Source organism: Notechis scutatus, chromosome 7, assembly GCF_049901735.1.
Source record: "Notechis scutatus isolate UNSWTSFEM ecotype Mainland chromosome 7, rNotScu1.2, whole genome shotgun sequence".
Taxonomy (NCBI): Eukaryota; Metazoa; Chordata; class Lepidosauria; order Squamata; family Elapidae; genus Notechis; species Notechis scutatus.
Window position 1 is genome coordinate 21052667 of NC_142015.1, and position 16053 is coordinate 21068719.

Genomic DNA, 16053 nt, shown 5'->3' on the forward strand with positions numbered 1-16053 from the left:
AAGCAGAAGCAACTTTATTTTAGAGAAGGGGAGGATTTAAAGTCAGTGTAAGGCCCCCAAAGGCACACTGGAACAGAACAAGTCTTCTAATTGTCTTTCCAATAATCCCTACTCCAGAATTTTTGTTGTTGTTGTTGGATTACCTTTTTTCCAAAGCATGCCCCAAGTGTGTTTCAGAGGGTGTCGTTAATGTATGTTAAGAGATCTTAAAGATACACTCGTTGTCTCGTTTGAAATTCATAAAACCAGGATTCCCTGTGCTGCAGATGAAGGGAATAGTTCCACTCAGCATCTTCAAAGAAATCAACAGACTTAGAACATTTTGCACAAAGGTATTTGGGGGCATGTTGCCAAGCCAGGCTGCCTCCGAGCTCATTCAGATGGCCTGTGTCTGCTTTCCACATCAAGAGACTCAATAAATGAAGAGAATGTTTTGATAGTAGAATCCAGAAATACCAATAGAGTTGAAGCTACATGAAAGATGATATCTGGCGACAAGTTACTTTCTCTATTTTCTGTATTTTATCACCTTATTGCGTTGCTACATAGTCTAGCTCTGTTATCTTTCTTTCTTTTCTTTCTTCCTTTTCTTTTTTCTCTCTTGATCTCTCTTTCACCTTCCTTCCTCTTTTTTTCTTTCTTTCTTAATTTATTTATCTTCTTCCTTCCCTCCCTTCTTTCTTTCTGTCTTTTTCTTTCTCTCTCTCTTTTACTTTCTTCCCTCCTTCCTTTCTTTTTCTTTCTTTTTCTTAATTTATTTCCTTCCTTCCTTATTTTCTCTCTCTCTTTTCCTTTTCTTCCCTCCTTCCTTCATCTTTTCCTTCTTTCTTTCATTTGCTTCCTTCTTCTTTTCTTTCTTTCTTTCCTTCCTTCCTTCTTTCCTTCTTTTTCCTATTTGGCCCTCTCCAGCTTCAGGATTCATGAGTGAAGATGAATACTTGGAGATCACGAGCATCACCCGGGAACAATCGGGGGAATACGAGTGCAGTGCCTCCAATGATGTTGCAACTCCTGTTGTGCGGAGAGTAAAAGTCACCGTAAACTGTGCGTAATATTGCATTTTTCTTTACCCTGCATCTTAGATGAAGGAGGATTAACTCCTTTGGGGTGAATATTCTGTTTAATCTTCAAGGGATTAACAAAGACATTCAGATGCTTTACCTTAAATCTAACGTATTACTCAATCTAGCCAAGAATGTTAACTGGACATTTTAACTGATTTAATCTAGGACTTTATTCATTAAAACGACGTGGTTCCTCACTGAGCCAACATGCCTTCTGAATGCATATTTGTCCCAGTTTAGACAACTACTAAGAGGAGGGAAAACAGATATGTTATAAACTGAAGCATGTATTCTTTTTTCCTCTGTAAATTTTATTTTTATTCAAAAAGTTAAAATGCAAACAAGGAAAATAAACTTTACAAATAACAAAACAAAATGAGATAAAATAGTGATCAAAAGGGACAAAAAACAAACATATATACATATATTGTCCCACCTATCATGTTTCCCTGAAAATATGATGTACCCTGAAAGTAAGTCCTAGCTTGGTTTTTACATGTGCACCCAATATAAGCCCTACCCCCAAAAATAAGCCCTAATTAAGATCTCGCCCACTCCAGGGTGCACGGGTAAAAGTTAAGCTAAGGTGGGCATTGGGGGGCGGATGGAGCGGCCCTACTACTTACCTTCAGACAGTTGCAGCCAGGCCTCACACACTCCGACACCTGCCTTACTGGCCGGCAGCCTGCAAGGCTTTCCTGAAGGTCTCTGTAGCTGATAACAGAGCTCTGTATCAATCCAGAGCTTGGTTATCAGCTGCAGAGGCCTTCAGGAAATTCCTTGCCCGCTTTCCCTGCCACAGAAGAAGTTACTGAAGGCCTCACAAAGTGAAAAGGAGACCAGGGGCAAGTGAGGTGAGCCAGTGGATGACCATCCCCGCCCCCCCCAAATATAAGACCTGGTGCTTTTTTTGGTGGCAAAAGAATTATAAGACCAGGGAAATATGGGTAGTTGAATACTAACAAATATTTTGCAACAATAACTTCTTCCCCTTGCGAGAAAGGATACCTGCCCTAAAATAATATGCTTCACAAACTGAAGCATATATTCTAAGGCAGGTGTGCTTTCTCAAACTTGATAGTTCATCATGTGTTGGGATCGCAATTCCCAATGTGGCTTGTTTGCTGGATTGGTAGCCTTCCTTTGTATGCATGGATACAGATGTGCACCCAGGTATTCCATTCACGCAGGCAAACCTACATTCATTTAGAGGTTTACTTAATCCTTATGACCTTATATATTTGCTGTGGCATTGACTTATGTATCCTTAGAAACAATACCATCCTCGGGAGGCACCTCTAGCGAAGAATCTGAAAAGAAATGATATGCTGTCACTCTGAAGGTCCTTCAGATGTTTGTGACCAAAGAAACAACAACTGGAAGTTCTTTCTTTCAGATTAGCTATAAAACAATCTTATCAGGTTCTGGGCATTACTTTCCTACACCAGATGTTTTCTAAGAGGATCCTGCAAATGAAACTCGAATGGTTTGTTGTGAGGCACCCATCAAGGAAGGAAAGTTTTTGAACCAATGTTAAAAAATAATAATCATCTATTCCCTAGATACTTAACTTGTTCCTTTCTCTGCAGACCCACCATATATATCAGACACTAAGAACACTGGTGTGCCTGTGGGTCAGAAGGGCATCCTTCAATGTGAGGCCTCTGCAGTTCCATCAGCGAAATTCCAGTGGTATAAAGATGACAAACGGTACATGAGTTACTCGAGGAGGAGGGTGTTGCGGGATGTGTCATCACAGTTGCTAAAACAGAAACTTAAAAATCTTGCATGTCTGCTACTGTCAGGTGAAGCCTATTGCTTCAGATCTTGTATAATGTCAGGTGAAGCTCCATTCAAAATCCAGGAAACAAAACTTTAGACTCCATTGTTATAGAGAAAAGGACTTTTACTGAATCTGAAATGGTAGCATCAGAACAAATACAAGATCTGAGGCAGTAGGTGCGAAAATCATATATAGAATGTTATCCCATGTTCCCACCCCCAAGTGTCCAAACTGGCCATCCAATCTGATGTGGGTATAATGTCATGTGAGGCATCTTCAGGTGGCATTGCACACAACTGGTATGCCAAGATGGTTGACCTTAGCCTAGAGAGATAAGAGGCTACATCTGCGCAGTAAGCAAGTAAGCATAGTTAAGAAAACATCCCATCTTTTACATTTCACCAACTTAAACCTCCAACACCCTTCCCCCCATGAAGCCCAATTATTCCTCCCTCCCCCTGTTTCTATGGCAGCCACAAAGACAAGCGGAAGAACGATTCTTGGAGGTTGACAGCTACCATGCGAACAGAGAAAATTGGAGGAAGAGGATAGTATATGTGTTTGAATGTATGTATGTGTGTATGTGCACATGAATTGATGTCCATTATATAGAATCACAGGTGGAGCGGTGGCTCAAATCTACTGGGTTTGTCTGCTGGAAAGCCTGCAACCCAGGTTCGAGACCCAAGTGCTGCATGACGGTTTGAGCTCCAGTCCTTGCCTCAGCTCCTGCCAGCCTAGCAGTTTGAAAGAATGCGGATGTGAGTAGATAAATAGGTACAACCTTGGTAGGTAGTTAGCAATGCTCTGTGATGTCCACACGACCACATAAATGTCTTCGGACAGCACTGGCTCAATGGCCTTGAAACAGAGATGAGCATCAGCCCCTATAGTTAGTAATTCAGCGTGTGTGTGTGTGTGTGTGTGTGTGTGTGTCTGTGTAGATAGATAGATAGATAGATAGATAGATAGATAGATAGATAGATAGATAGATAGATAGATAGATAGGAAGATGGAGAGATGGAGAGAGAGGGAGAGAGAGAATGAATCACACAATTGGAAATGGATGTTCAGGCCTTCGAGTCTAACCCTAACTTATTTGGGAGACTGACAGATTGCTGTTAGCTTCTTCATGAAGCCAGCCAACAGCGAGGAGTTACTCACCTCCTTCAGTAAATCTCCTTCTCCTACGTATCTAATGTTTTGTGTTCTCCACTTACTGCTATTTTCATTCATCACTGATCAACCTTGTCCTGCTCCATTCCACCTCCCGTATTCCCTATCAGTTGTTTTGTTCTCCTTGCTAGCAAAATTTAAATTGTAAATACCTTGGACTTGAGTTTTTTTTTGTTTTTTTTTGGCCAATTATAAATTATTCTGTAAAGAAGATTGATGGCACTGGCATTTTGAAAGCGATTCTATCAAATGAGAGGTGCTTCGGTACTCATTGCAGAGATCTTTGGTACAAGAAGATGCTTTTCTCTATACATGATCTGCAAATATTTTGAATAATAGCTCTCATTGTCAGGATTCATGCCACAATTCTTCCAAGATTCAAACATAGAGACTATCTATCACAGGTTCCCATGGCATGAAAAGGCAGGATATGATCATTGTTATAATTCTCACAGTGGATTCCTGGAATTCTCACAGCTGATATTCAGAAACTGGGTCATTCTCCCCTCTTAAGGAGACAGACTATAGAGATCCACTCAAAAACAACTATAAAGATATTGTCCGTCTGATGAAGATATTATCCATATTGTTGGGAAGTTTCTTAATTCCAGATTGCCTCTCTCCTTGATTAGTTTCCATCCATTATTTCTTTGGTCTTGCCTTCTGGTGCTTTGGAAAATGTTCACCCCCTCCTCTTTGTGGCAGCCTTCTCTCTTAGTCAAGTTCAGGAGTCTCCAAACTTGGCAACTTCAAGGCCTGTGAACCTTACCTCTCAGAATTCCCCAGTCAGCCACATTATTATTATTATTATTATTATTATTATTATTATTATTATTATTATTATTATTATTATTATTATTATTATTATTATTAATAATAACAATAACAATAACAATATTTTAAGTTATCAGTCATGGGGCAAACTCCAATTATCATGGGGCAAACTCCAATCATCAAATATCCTAGGAGAAAACTACTAGGAATTGTTCCAAAGCAAGCCAGTACCATGTAACATAAAACGAGAAAACAGAAAAGGATCAGATCAATAAAACAAAAGCAACACATAAGAATATCAGCAAAGTGATGCACTGAAGGGAATGGGATGAAAGAACTTGGATGGTGAAAAAGAGGCAGAGCAGAAGACCATATTGTAACTGCTGAACAAAATATAGTTCTCTAGTTGTACTTTGCTCCTTTCATCTCCGGATCTTTTTGGGAGGTCATATTTTATACTTTCCAGTTTGAACTAACACAACATTGGGTGACCATCTTGTAGAGGGTTGAATGTTAGATGGGAATGGAGCAAATTAGAGTCCTGTGGGAACTTGCAGAAAGGGCTAGATGTTTGTTTGACGCTATGTTTCCCCTATTAACACTGACTGGAACTTACCTAGAAGGAGGAGGAGGACCATTGAATCTCCTGCTCCTAACCTCTAAATCGATCCAGAAAGATACTGTGATCTTTAAGGGTACTGCGAGATCGAGGGAGATTGGGATGGATGCATGAATTCCCACTATCTCAGGAGATCAACAAGTGTGATCAATATCATTACCATAACTAGATTTAAACCCCTGTGAAAGGGTCAGAAATTTTCTCCTGAGCTAGTTGACTCCTGCCCGGGCAACAAAGTGGCAGGCCTTTTTTCTTTTGCAATAAACTCATCTCCTGGAATGAGACTAACTGCCCCCCCCCCTCCCCTGATTAAACCAGTTGCAATATATATTTTAAGCGAACGCTCTTCATAAAGGGATTGTGTGAACACGGAAAATTACATCAGTTCTGTCCCCAAGCGAGGAGCTCCAATCTAGTTACAGCGCTCAAATACATTAAATTATAGGTAGCAATACAATTTACAAACAACCGCAGCAGTCTTTTATAACTATTTTATCTCCACGGTGAACTTGTGGCCAATTCTTTCTCTTTCCCGTTACGGCTCAGCTATTGGAATCCCTGTGTTAATAGAAGAGACTCTCTGCAGCTCAGGATTGAACTGTGGGGGCCTTGGTGCTTTCTGGCTGTGCATGAGAGATCTTACTTATTCGGGCAGCAAAATGTCTTCAAGCAAATAACTGGGCTCAGAGAGCACCAAGGATTCCAGAATTCACACATCGACGGGATTGGATTCCTGTGTTTGGCTCTAGAATGTGGAAATGCCTTTGAGGTTACTATTGATTAACTTAAATTATATGTAGAGAAGAAACCTGCTCGGTTATGGAACAGCTGCTTTATCACACTTCTTTTGCACCTGTTTTTAAAATATCTGCAGTGATGATCTGAAAAGAACATTTCAGATGCTAGTGTGATTGTAACGTCAAGGTTAGATGATCTTGATAATAATAACCTCCATTTGATATTCCTGTTGTCCATGCCTGATTTCAGGTTTAGCCATATAGTTGGCTTTTCTTTTCAGTGATCTGTTTCCTACATAATAACTGGTCCCTTCCATTACAGGATCAAGACCCATCTCTAGGTACTTTTGATAATACCGTGCAGAAAAAAATATTCCCTTGATATTTCTACCAAGACCCATTCAATTTTACAAGAGAGATGTGGATGAGTAGAGAATGGTGTCTTTCCAGATATTTATGGAGAATGAATGTGTGTGTGTGTGTGTGTGTGTGTTCCCCTCCTTCTTTGTTCCTTCTGAGGTCTACAGCTTATGTAGCTTCCCACACTTCAAAGAAATGTTGGGGGGAAAGTAATAAGGTGCAATTCTTTCTATGGAGCTTTTTTTTTCTGATTAGGAAGTATGGTTACTTAGAAAGCTTTTAGAAAGTGGAAAGCTGTAATGCTTTCCTTTGACACCTCCAACAAATTTAAAAGTAACACTAAGAGAAATTGGAAATATATCTGAAACTATGTTGAGGAAAAAATAGGAAGCCAGGGAGAAAAGGAAACTTAGAAATTGCAAAGGAGACTCTGTACTGGTTTCAGCCATTGCCTGAAATCTTAGGTCAGAGGTGTCAAACTTAAGGACCAGGGCCCAGATTCGCCCCATGGGGTGCTTAGAAATGAAGGGTCATGGGGCCACCCTGGAAACAGCAAAGGACTGGCCTGCGATGACCCAGGGTATATCAGAAATATAACAAAACTCAAAACGTAACTAAAAGTCCTTAAATGCCTTCAACTTGGCTTCACTGTTTAATTGTTCACAGTAGAAGAGTAAACTATTTTCAAAATAACATTTCAAAGGACAGAAACACAGTTCAAATTCAAAGAGCCCATAACGAAGCAAAAACCAAAAACAAACCACACTGAATAAAGTTCCAGACCAGGATAAATAATTACAAAATTCAGGAAGATAACCAAGTACAGTCCGTTGGAAGAACGCCAACCAAGATAAACCTTCTTTAGGAATAAAACACTAATTTATCTCCAGCATCTGTTAGCATGCAGGTCCAGACTCTTATGCAGATCTCACACCTGCAACCCATGAAGAGGATCAAGGCCCTCTCCTCTACAGTAGACCATGTCTCTCCCTTATCCTCTCCTCCCTGCGTGCCCTAGAATGGAGAGGGGGTGGGCCTGGGTCCTCCTCTGACTGCTCAGCCGGCCTCTGGCCTTCCCCAGCCTCCTCCACCATCTCTGGAGCCACACTTCCTGTTGGCTGTTCCTCCTCTTCCACAGAGTCAGTCTCCACCAGGGGCATGACAGGCCCTGTCAGTGAAAATGGAGCTTAGGATGGTCACATGTGGCCTTCCCGAGCTCCGTTTTTGCTGGCAGAGGGTTGCAGGAGGCCATCACAGTTGAAAACAGAGCTCACAGAGTCTATTTTCATTGGCAGAGTGCTCAGGCCACCATCTGTGCCCCTGACATGAGTGACATTGAGCTGGCCATGCTCACTCCGGCCATGTGCACCCTGGCCCCCCAAATCAAACACAATGCTGATATGGCCCTCAATGAAATCAAGTTTGACACCCCTGCCTTAGGTTCTTCTTTCACCTTTCCCCAGCAACTAATCACACTCATTACTGGGTTATTAATAATTAATAGTATTATTTCATTATTTGATTATTCTATTACTACTCTCTTATACTTTTGTTACAAGCTATTTGAGTTTTTTTTTTTTTTCTCAAATGAGAAATTATAAACCATTGTAGGAGAAGAAGAGGCTTAGCTGGAAGGCAGGATTAAATGTGCCATCAGTTTAGAGTCATTGTGTTGCCACAAGGGACCCAAGTCCAGCCAATTCCATTCACCCTTATCTAGTACCAGTTTAGCTTTGACCATTAGTCAACTAGAGTCTTGTATTAGAGGTAGCAGTAATAAATTCTTCTGTGCTTCGAACTCAACTGATGTTCCTGGGTATTTGCGCCTGACAACGACTATGTTAATAAATGAAATATGTGTGTCTGCATCATTGTGGTTTTGCTTGTATGTGTGTGTGTGCTTAACATGGTAATTCCTGTGTTTCAGGCTCCTTGAAGGACAGAAAGGGCTAAAAGTGGAAAATAAGGCCTTCTTCTCCCGTCTTACTTTCTTCAATGTCTCTGAGCAAGACTATGGAAATTATACTTGTGTTGCCTACAACCAACTAGGAAACACTAATGCTAGCATTATTCTCTACGGTAAGTAACAAATAAGTAGATGACATTGGGATTCATAGAACTGTAGAATAATGTTGGAAGAGGCTACTAGCTCATTGAGTCTAATTCCCTCTTTATTATAGGAATCCAAATGAAAACATTCATGACAGATAGGTCTCTAGTTGAATATACCCACAGAAAGAAAGTTCACCATCATTCTGTGTAATTGGCTCAAGTGTCAAATTATAAATGAAGAATAGGTAAAACAAAGAAGGACCTGCTTATATGGAAAGCTATATAAAATCGGAACAGATCAAGACACAAATCAGTTTACTAAATTGCAGTATTTTAAGATGTGATTGGTCAACATTTAATAGCTTTTCTCTTGTCATCTTACACTTAACCTGGCTAGGATAACTACATCTTACCTCATTATTTTACAGTTTACACTTTGACATAAGATCTCAGTGGTTTTCTCAATGTAGGACTTCCAGTAAATACAATTCTGAAATTCCAAATGTCTTAATCAGCATAGAGAGTTTAGGAACCAGCCTCTGAATGGGACAAAATCAGTTTATAGAGCAGTCCTTCCTTTAGCCATTTTTTCCAATATCACATGTATCATAAATAATGACTTCATAGTCCTACTTTTCTCAAATTGTCAACATTCTCCATCCTCTTTCTTGCTGATTTTAGAACTTCATTATGGTTGTGCAGATAACTACCGAGAAGTAATCATTATATTGTTGTATTTTATTGGTATGCCATCAATGTATTTGTAGAAGTTGGACAGTGTCATACGTCAAGTCTTTCCTTTCATCCTGAAATAGCCTATAGGGATTTTGTTATGGGGATATAATTAGGAGGAACTTTGGATGGAGCTTCTTTGAGCTCTCTAAGAAAAGGCAACAAAAGAACCATTTTTTCTTCATTGTTTCTGAACATCCTGCCTAAAAAAGAATCTCTCAGTTCACCTTGATTTTTCCTCCCCTCTGGAAGAAGCACACAACTTTGTTCTCCAAAGTTTCAAAGTGAAAGTTGTAGGACTTATTTTAGTAAAAAGAGTTTCACTTACCAGGATTGTTCTTCCTTTCTACTCATTTAAAAAGAAGACTATTTTCCATCATGGCGTGACTAAAGAAATCTGATTCCATGGGCTATTACATATATAAAATAACTGAAAAAAATAACCTGAACCCATGAACAATCTGCAATCAAGCCAATATCAGAAACTCTTGATTACTTCATCTTAATTTGAACCAGAAGGAAGCTGCTTCTCAGATGTCATCTAAAACAAGGGGGTCCAACCTTAGTGACTTTTAAGACCTGTAGACTTCAACTCCCAGAATTCCCCAGCTAGTAATTCTGGGAGTTGAAGTCCACATGTCTTAAAGTAACTGAGGTTATCTAAAGGCTCTGAGTGTTGTTGTTTTATCTCTTCTCTGTTCTGGATTTAACTAATCTTTTCAACTTATACCAAAAGCCTTCCTCTCCAAGTTTTATTTTGCAAAATACCAAGCATCATGCAAAAAAAGAGGGTCTTTTAAATTTAGATCATTGGTGAAATATTGCTGTTAATGATAATGTCAACAAATCCATTTAAAACACATCACAAAAACATAGGATGTTGGGGTGTTTGTTCATTTTTCTTCTCCCTGAAAGATTATTTCCATAACGTGAATTCCTCACTTTTTTGAAAGTTCTACTCTGAACATCTCATTTCCACCGGGTATTTTCTACCTAGAATAAGGTTTTGCAAGATTCCCTTCTCCAAGACTTAGAGAGATACTAACAGCAAGGGATGTCAAATCTTTATATCTTCTCAAAAATAAAATAAAAAAAATAAAAATATTGCCAAGCCTTTTCTGGTATTGCCACCCTGAAGCGCCATCTGTTAAGTGAGGCGTTTGAGAATAAACAACCCAAGCAGCTCCACAATCCCAGGCATGCTTCCAAGTTGTGTTTTCTATTACTTCGACATAAAGTAATAATAAAAAAGACTATAGCAAAGGAAGGTGGTGAGAACTCTGAAGCCTTATCCAGAAACTATTTTCTCCACACGCCAGAGCTCTGATTAAAGTGATGGGTCCATCCGACACTGCTCACAGCCAGAGAAAGCTCTAATTGCTTGTCTTATTTGTTACGTTTCTTCTTCATGTTAAGAGTAAGAGCATGGCTGTTTGCTGTTGTTCATGCCCCTTGGAAGCGGTGGTGAGCAATCCTCCAGGGCCTTATTTCTTCCTGGCTTTCGCATGATTTCAAAAAAGTGTTATTGTCCAGAATTCTGAGGTTTTCTATCTATCTATTGACCATTCCGAGATGGCCTTTTTATGTAAGGCTTGAGGTTCCTCCACAAGGAACATAAATTGTCCAAAAGCTCTGTCTGTAAAGATGACAACATAGTTTCTACAACCTGGGATGGCAAACAAGATTTCATCGCTTCTTGAGGATTTCCCTTCCCCCCAAAACAACCAGGTGGAGGGCCAGAGCTCAGGACTCCTGGAGTTTTGAAAAGGTAGAAGAGAGTTGGCTTAGCATCATGGTTCTAAGTAATGCTCCCAATTAGTTCAAAACTTTGAGGATGTTGCTTTCTCAAAGATCTTGTTTATTGGGTACATCAGCATGTTCAAACATCAACCCAACTCTGAATAGTTCCTGCACTTTGGCATAATTAAAAGGTAAATAGTGGACACCCCCCTTGTGTCCCAATGAAGCCAATGAAGCAGGTGATGAACCTGTTAGTTACCCTCCTTCTCCCATTGCTAGGATACGCTGGGTCAACTTCAGCTCTTAGGAGCCTTATCAGTGTTATCTCTGGCACTCTGAAAGGAAACATTCTACATTCCACAAATCTCCCTCCCTCCTAAGCATGGCAACTGAGAAACGAAACAAGAAACTTTTTATGGTTTCAGTTAGAGTCGTTTCAATAGTTGACACAAGATTCACAAGAACGAGGAAGGGATAGGATACAAGATGGGACCAAAAGAACTCTCCACGTCTTCCAATCTTGTACTACTTTGAGTTGTTCTATGCTCTGGCTGGTGTCATCTATGATGGTTTCCTTTTATCGCTAACTCTTCCAAGCATAATACCTGACATGTCACTGGAAGGCAGAATTGTCCCTATATCCTGATTAAGGAATATGCAGTCACTTATCTAACATGATCAACACCCTTATTAGTAGTGTGATAAAAAATAGCTTAAAACCTGCTTGAACATCATCATGATGCAAGATTTACCCACATCTCACATCCCTGTCTATGTATCTTTATAGCAGCTGGTATGAACATGGAAATCTATTCTCTATTGAACTATCCAACAATAATCAGATTGACCAATTATTGTATTTTAGCACTTATTCCAGTAGCAGAAAGTGCTATAACATTTCTTCTTTCATCCAAATTCCCTGTCAAAATTTCTTCTGAATTTCTACATTAGATGTTCTTTGAATTCAGGGTTATTATCTGTGTTTTGACCAGATGTGGTTATTAATCAGGACCAAATTGAAAGATGGGAATAGTGGATAGTCTAAAGTTCTCACAACAGAATTTTTTAATACATTAGCGAAAATAAACTGACTTCGTGGCAGGGAAATTTCTTCAACCTTGCCACTTTGGGTGTTTGGCTGTTTAATGTTTGTTTACTCTCATTTTTCCTTCATAGTTGGAAATATAGTCAGAAAGATGCTACCTTAAAAAAAAAAAAAAGAATTATCAGCTTTTTTTGGGATGCTACTATTTTCTTCATCAACTACATAGTAAAGTTAGTAGGAGAATTTAGTATGCTAAATCTCAAATTATTTTAAAAAAATAATGAGTGGAAAGACATTTTCATCAGCATTGTTAATATTATTGTGGCTAACATTGGATGGAAAATCAATATAGAAGCACAGGAACTATGTTGTCTATCATCCCTCTCCTCAACCTCTCCTCATTCTTCTCTACCTTAGATAGGATTTTAAGAAAATAAGATGTATATTGTTCCTTCCATGTTCTTCGATCAAAGAATTTTATCTCAGTCCATCTCAATGTAAAAAAAAAAAGGAGAAAGTTAAACCTACAGCGCAACTGTAGCAAAGCACAAGTAATGCTAGCACATGCGAGCTGAAATTTGGCAACTGAATGAAAGTCATAAAGTTGGCTTTGGAAAGTTCTAATTGAAGGAAACTGATGGTTAAAGGAAATCAATGCAATTGCTTACAGTCAGTGATGAATAAGATTTAATATTAAATATATATTTCTGGTTGGTCTTAAATATCGTAAGAGGGCAGAGGGAAAGGAAGCAATTGGAAATATCTGTAGTGGTGTGAAACCCATGCAAACAATGGGATAGTGAACCCATCTGTACATTAGGAGCTAAAATGATGTGTAATGCTGATTAGTTAACTCCTGATGACTTCTATCCCATCCCATCATCACAGAATTGTACCATACAGCCTTGCAAAAGTTGTGGGACCAAACATACTTCCAAGATGAGTGACATTCATTATTTACTGTTATTCCTAGTTAGGAAGTGCCAATTCTAAATTCATCAATCATTGTCAATTTCAATTTAGAGTTCCCCAGTTTAAAATGGTATTAGATTTTTTTTCTTTCTTAGAGCAGTGATAAAGTTTGAAGCAGTCTTTTGAGAGGGATCTCGAGTCCTAGTGGACGACCATTTAAATATGATCCAGCAGTGTGCAGCAGCTGCCAAAAAAGCCAACACAGTTCTAGGCTGAATAAGCAGAGGGATAGAATCAAGATCACGTGAAGTGTTATTACCACTTTATAATGCCTTGGTAAAGCCGCACTTGGAATCCTGCATCCAGTTTTGGTTGCCATGATAATAAAAAAGATATTGAGACTCTAGAAAGAGTGCAGAGAAGAGCAACAAAGAGGATTAGGGGATTGGAGGCTAAAACATATAAAGAATGGTTGCTGGAATTGGGTATGTCTAGTTTAATGAAAAGAAGGACTAGGGGTGACATGATAGCAGTCTTCCAATATCTCAGGAGCTGCCACAAAGAAGAGGGAGTCAAGCTATTATCCAAAGCACCAGGGGGTAGGACAAGAAGCAATGGGTGGAAACTAATCAAGGAGAGAAGCAACCTAGAATTAAGGAGAAATTTCCTGACAGTTAGAACAATTCACCAGTGGAACAACTTGCCTCCAAAAGTTGTGAAGGCTCCAACACTGGAAGTTTTAAAAAAGATGTTGGATAATGATTTGTCTGAAGTGGTGCAGGGTTTCCTGCCTAGGCAGGGGGTTGGACTAGAAGACCTCCAAGGTCCCTTCCAACTCTGTTATTCTATTCTATTCTTCTATTCTTTTCATCAGCTTTCCCACTGCTTTGGGAAAAGGAGGTCACCACTCAAGTGCAGATGGAGAAGACCTTGTAGAGAGAAGTTACAGCAGACACAGATCTATTGGATTTGGCATTCATGCAGTAAAAGATAGGTGGTGTCCAGAGTTCTTCCCATCCATCCCACAAATAACCATACTAACAGCAGCACGCAATGATAGCTTTGGACAGAGCTTTTCACCATCATTTGGGCCAGGATAGACAGCCTTGCACTTTGGTTAACAGATCTTTTTTTATTTCTTTTACTTAATAAATATATGGTATCTGTTTCTGGAGCACGTTCTAAACTAACATAGTCATCATTATGTAACTACGATAGCTCCTCTTTTTTTTAAAAAAAAATCTATTATATAAAACTGAAGTGTTTTGTTCTGATTCTGCAAAATATCAGGGACACAAAAGACATTCTGAAGCATGGAGCAGTAATTGTACCAATTGGACAGAGATATGTTAACTGAATGCTCTATGGATGAGCTATGCATTCTTGTTTAAAGATGGTGACCAGCTGTGCCAATGGCTTTGAGCAATTGTGGATCAGCCCATGACTGTTCTACTGAGAACATGCTTTCAAATAGTCTGTAAGAGAGTATGTAATATGTAATTATGTATTCTCATGGTCAGCTAAAACTTATTTAGGGATCCCAAAGAGAGCAGAAGAATTGTGGATCAGCCCATGACTGTAAGGAGAACATATTCTACTGAGAACATGCTTTCAAGTGTAAGAGAAGAATTTATATGGGTTATCAAGTATGCCACAATAGGAGCATTTATGTACAATATGAAGCCTGAAGCCATGATTTAGAACCATAGTACAGTACATCAATCATGCAAGGTCCTAAGACATCCCTCTTAGTTTAATGAGTAAACCCTTAACTGAAGGACAAAACTTTTCAAGAGAATTCTACATCCTTCAGTGATGTAGTTTTTCTGAAGTTGGGCACCCTGGACAATGTACTTGTTTTACTGTCTGTTTCTGGTTCCTAACTCTATTGTCTTCTGCTTTTATCTACTTTCACATGGACCATCTTACCAACACACAATGTATCTTACCAATTCCTTTCCTGATTATAGAATAGAGTAGAGTAGAGTAGAGTAGAGTAGAGTAGAGTAGAGTAGAGTAGAGTAGAGTAGAATAGAATAGAATAGAATAGAATAGAATAGAATAGAATAGAATAGAATAGAATAGAATAGAATAGAATAGAATAGAATAGAATTCTTTATTGGCCAAGTGTGGTTGGACACACAAGGAATTAGTCTTGGTGCAAATGCTCTCAGTGTACCTAAAAGAAAAGATACATTCATCAAGAGTCAAGAATCATCAGGTACAACACTTAATGATAGTCATAGGGTACAATAAGCAATCAAATCATACTACGAAACAGTCAATGTAAATCGTAAGGATAACAAGCGACAAAGTTACAGTCATACAGTCACAAGTGGGAGGGGAGGGGTGATAAGGAGTGATGAGAAGATTAACAGTAATAGTAGTGCAGACTTTGTAATAGTAGAATTATATCGATATTGTAGAGAGTACTGTGGCTCCCTTCCTTACAATTGTTTAAATTACCCCCTAACTTTATCTAATAATAAAGGAACTATGATCAATTTGTGTAATGAAGAGAATTCTATCCAGGTCTAGCACAGTGGACAAAATCTGGTAGCCTGTTCACAGTCTGACAATTAAAACCACAGCACAGTGCCCTCTATATTGTCTTGTTTTAGTCTTGGTGTAGAAATTGTTCTTTCTGCTTCTCTTTATCGGGTTGCACAATATCTGTTAGCTACATGTGACATGAAGATTTGCTGAAATAGAATAGAGTCTTCTATCCGTTATTTATTTTTATTGACAAGAGCAATTGTGGTCCTAAGCAATGAATAATGCATTGCTTGAGAAGTAATATAATTTATCCTGTTGGGATTATAAAAGAAGCTGAGCGGAACTGAAGAGGGGATCATGTGAGCTAGAAATGGACAAGAGTTTCCCCAAGACATGGCTACATTCAGCTCTCAGCAGTACCAGGTTCTCTGGGAGTTATAGCTCAAAAACATCTGAAGGGGCAAGAGTTCCTCACACCTGATGCCAAGCCAAGCAGACCTCAACCGAAATCCTACCTTAGCCATGAATAGATGGTTTCACTGAAGTCATCTGTGCCAATCTTT

At 39.1% G+C, this 16053-nt stretch overlaps 1 protein-coding gene across 5 annotated transcripts in view; it reads left to right on the forward strand.

Moving 5' to 3' along the window:
• The window catches only part of NTM (neurotrimin), a 785771-nt gene that overhangs the window by 754516 nt on the left and 15202 nt on the right, over positions 1-16053 (forward strand). For all 5 annotated transcript variants that reach the window (XM_026678596.2, XM_087970093.1, XM_026678598.2 and 2 more), the window contains 3 exons: positions 910-1044; positions 2654-2774; positions 8441-8592. In XM_026678596.2, coding sequence (XP_026534381.2) covers positions 910-1044; positions 2654-2774; positions 8441-8592 — 408 coding nt within the window. The remainder of the gene's footprint in view (positions 1-909; positions 1045-2653; positions 2775-8440; positions 8593-16053) is intronic.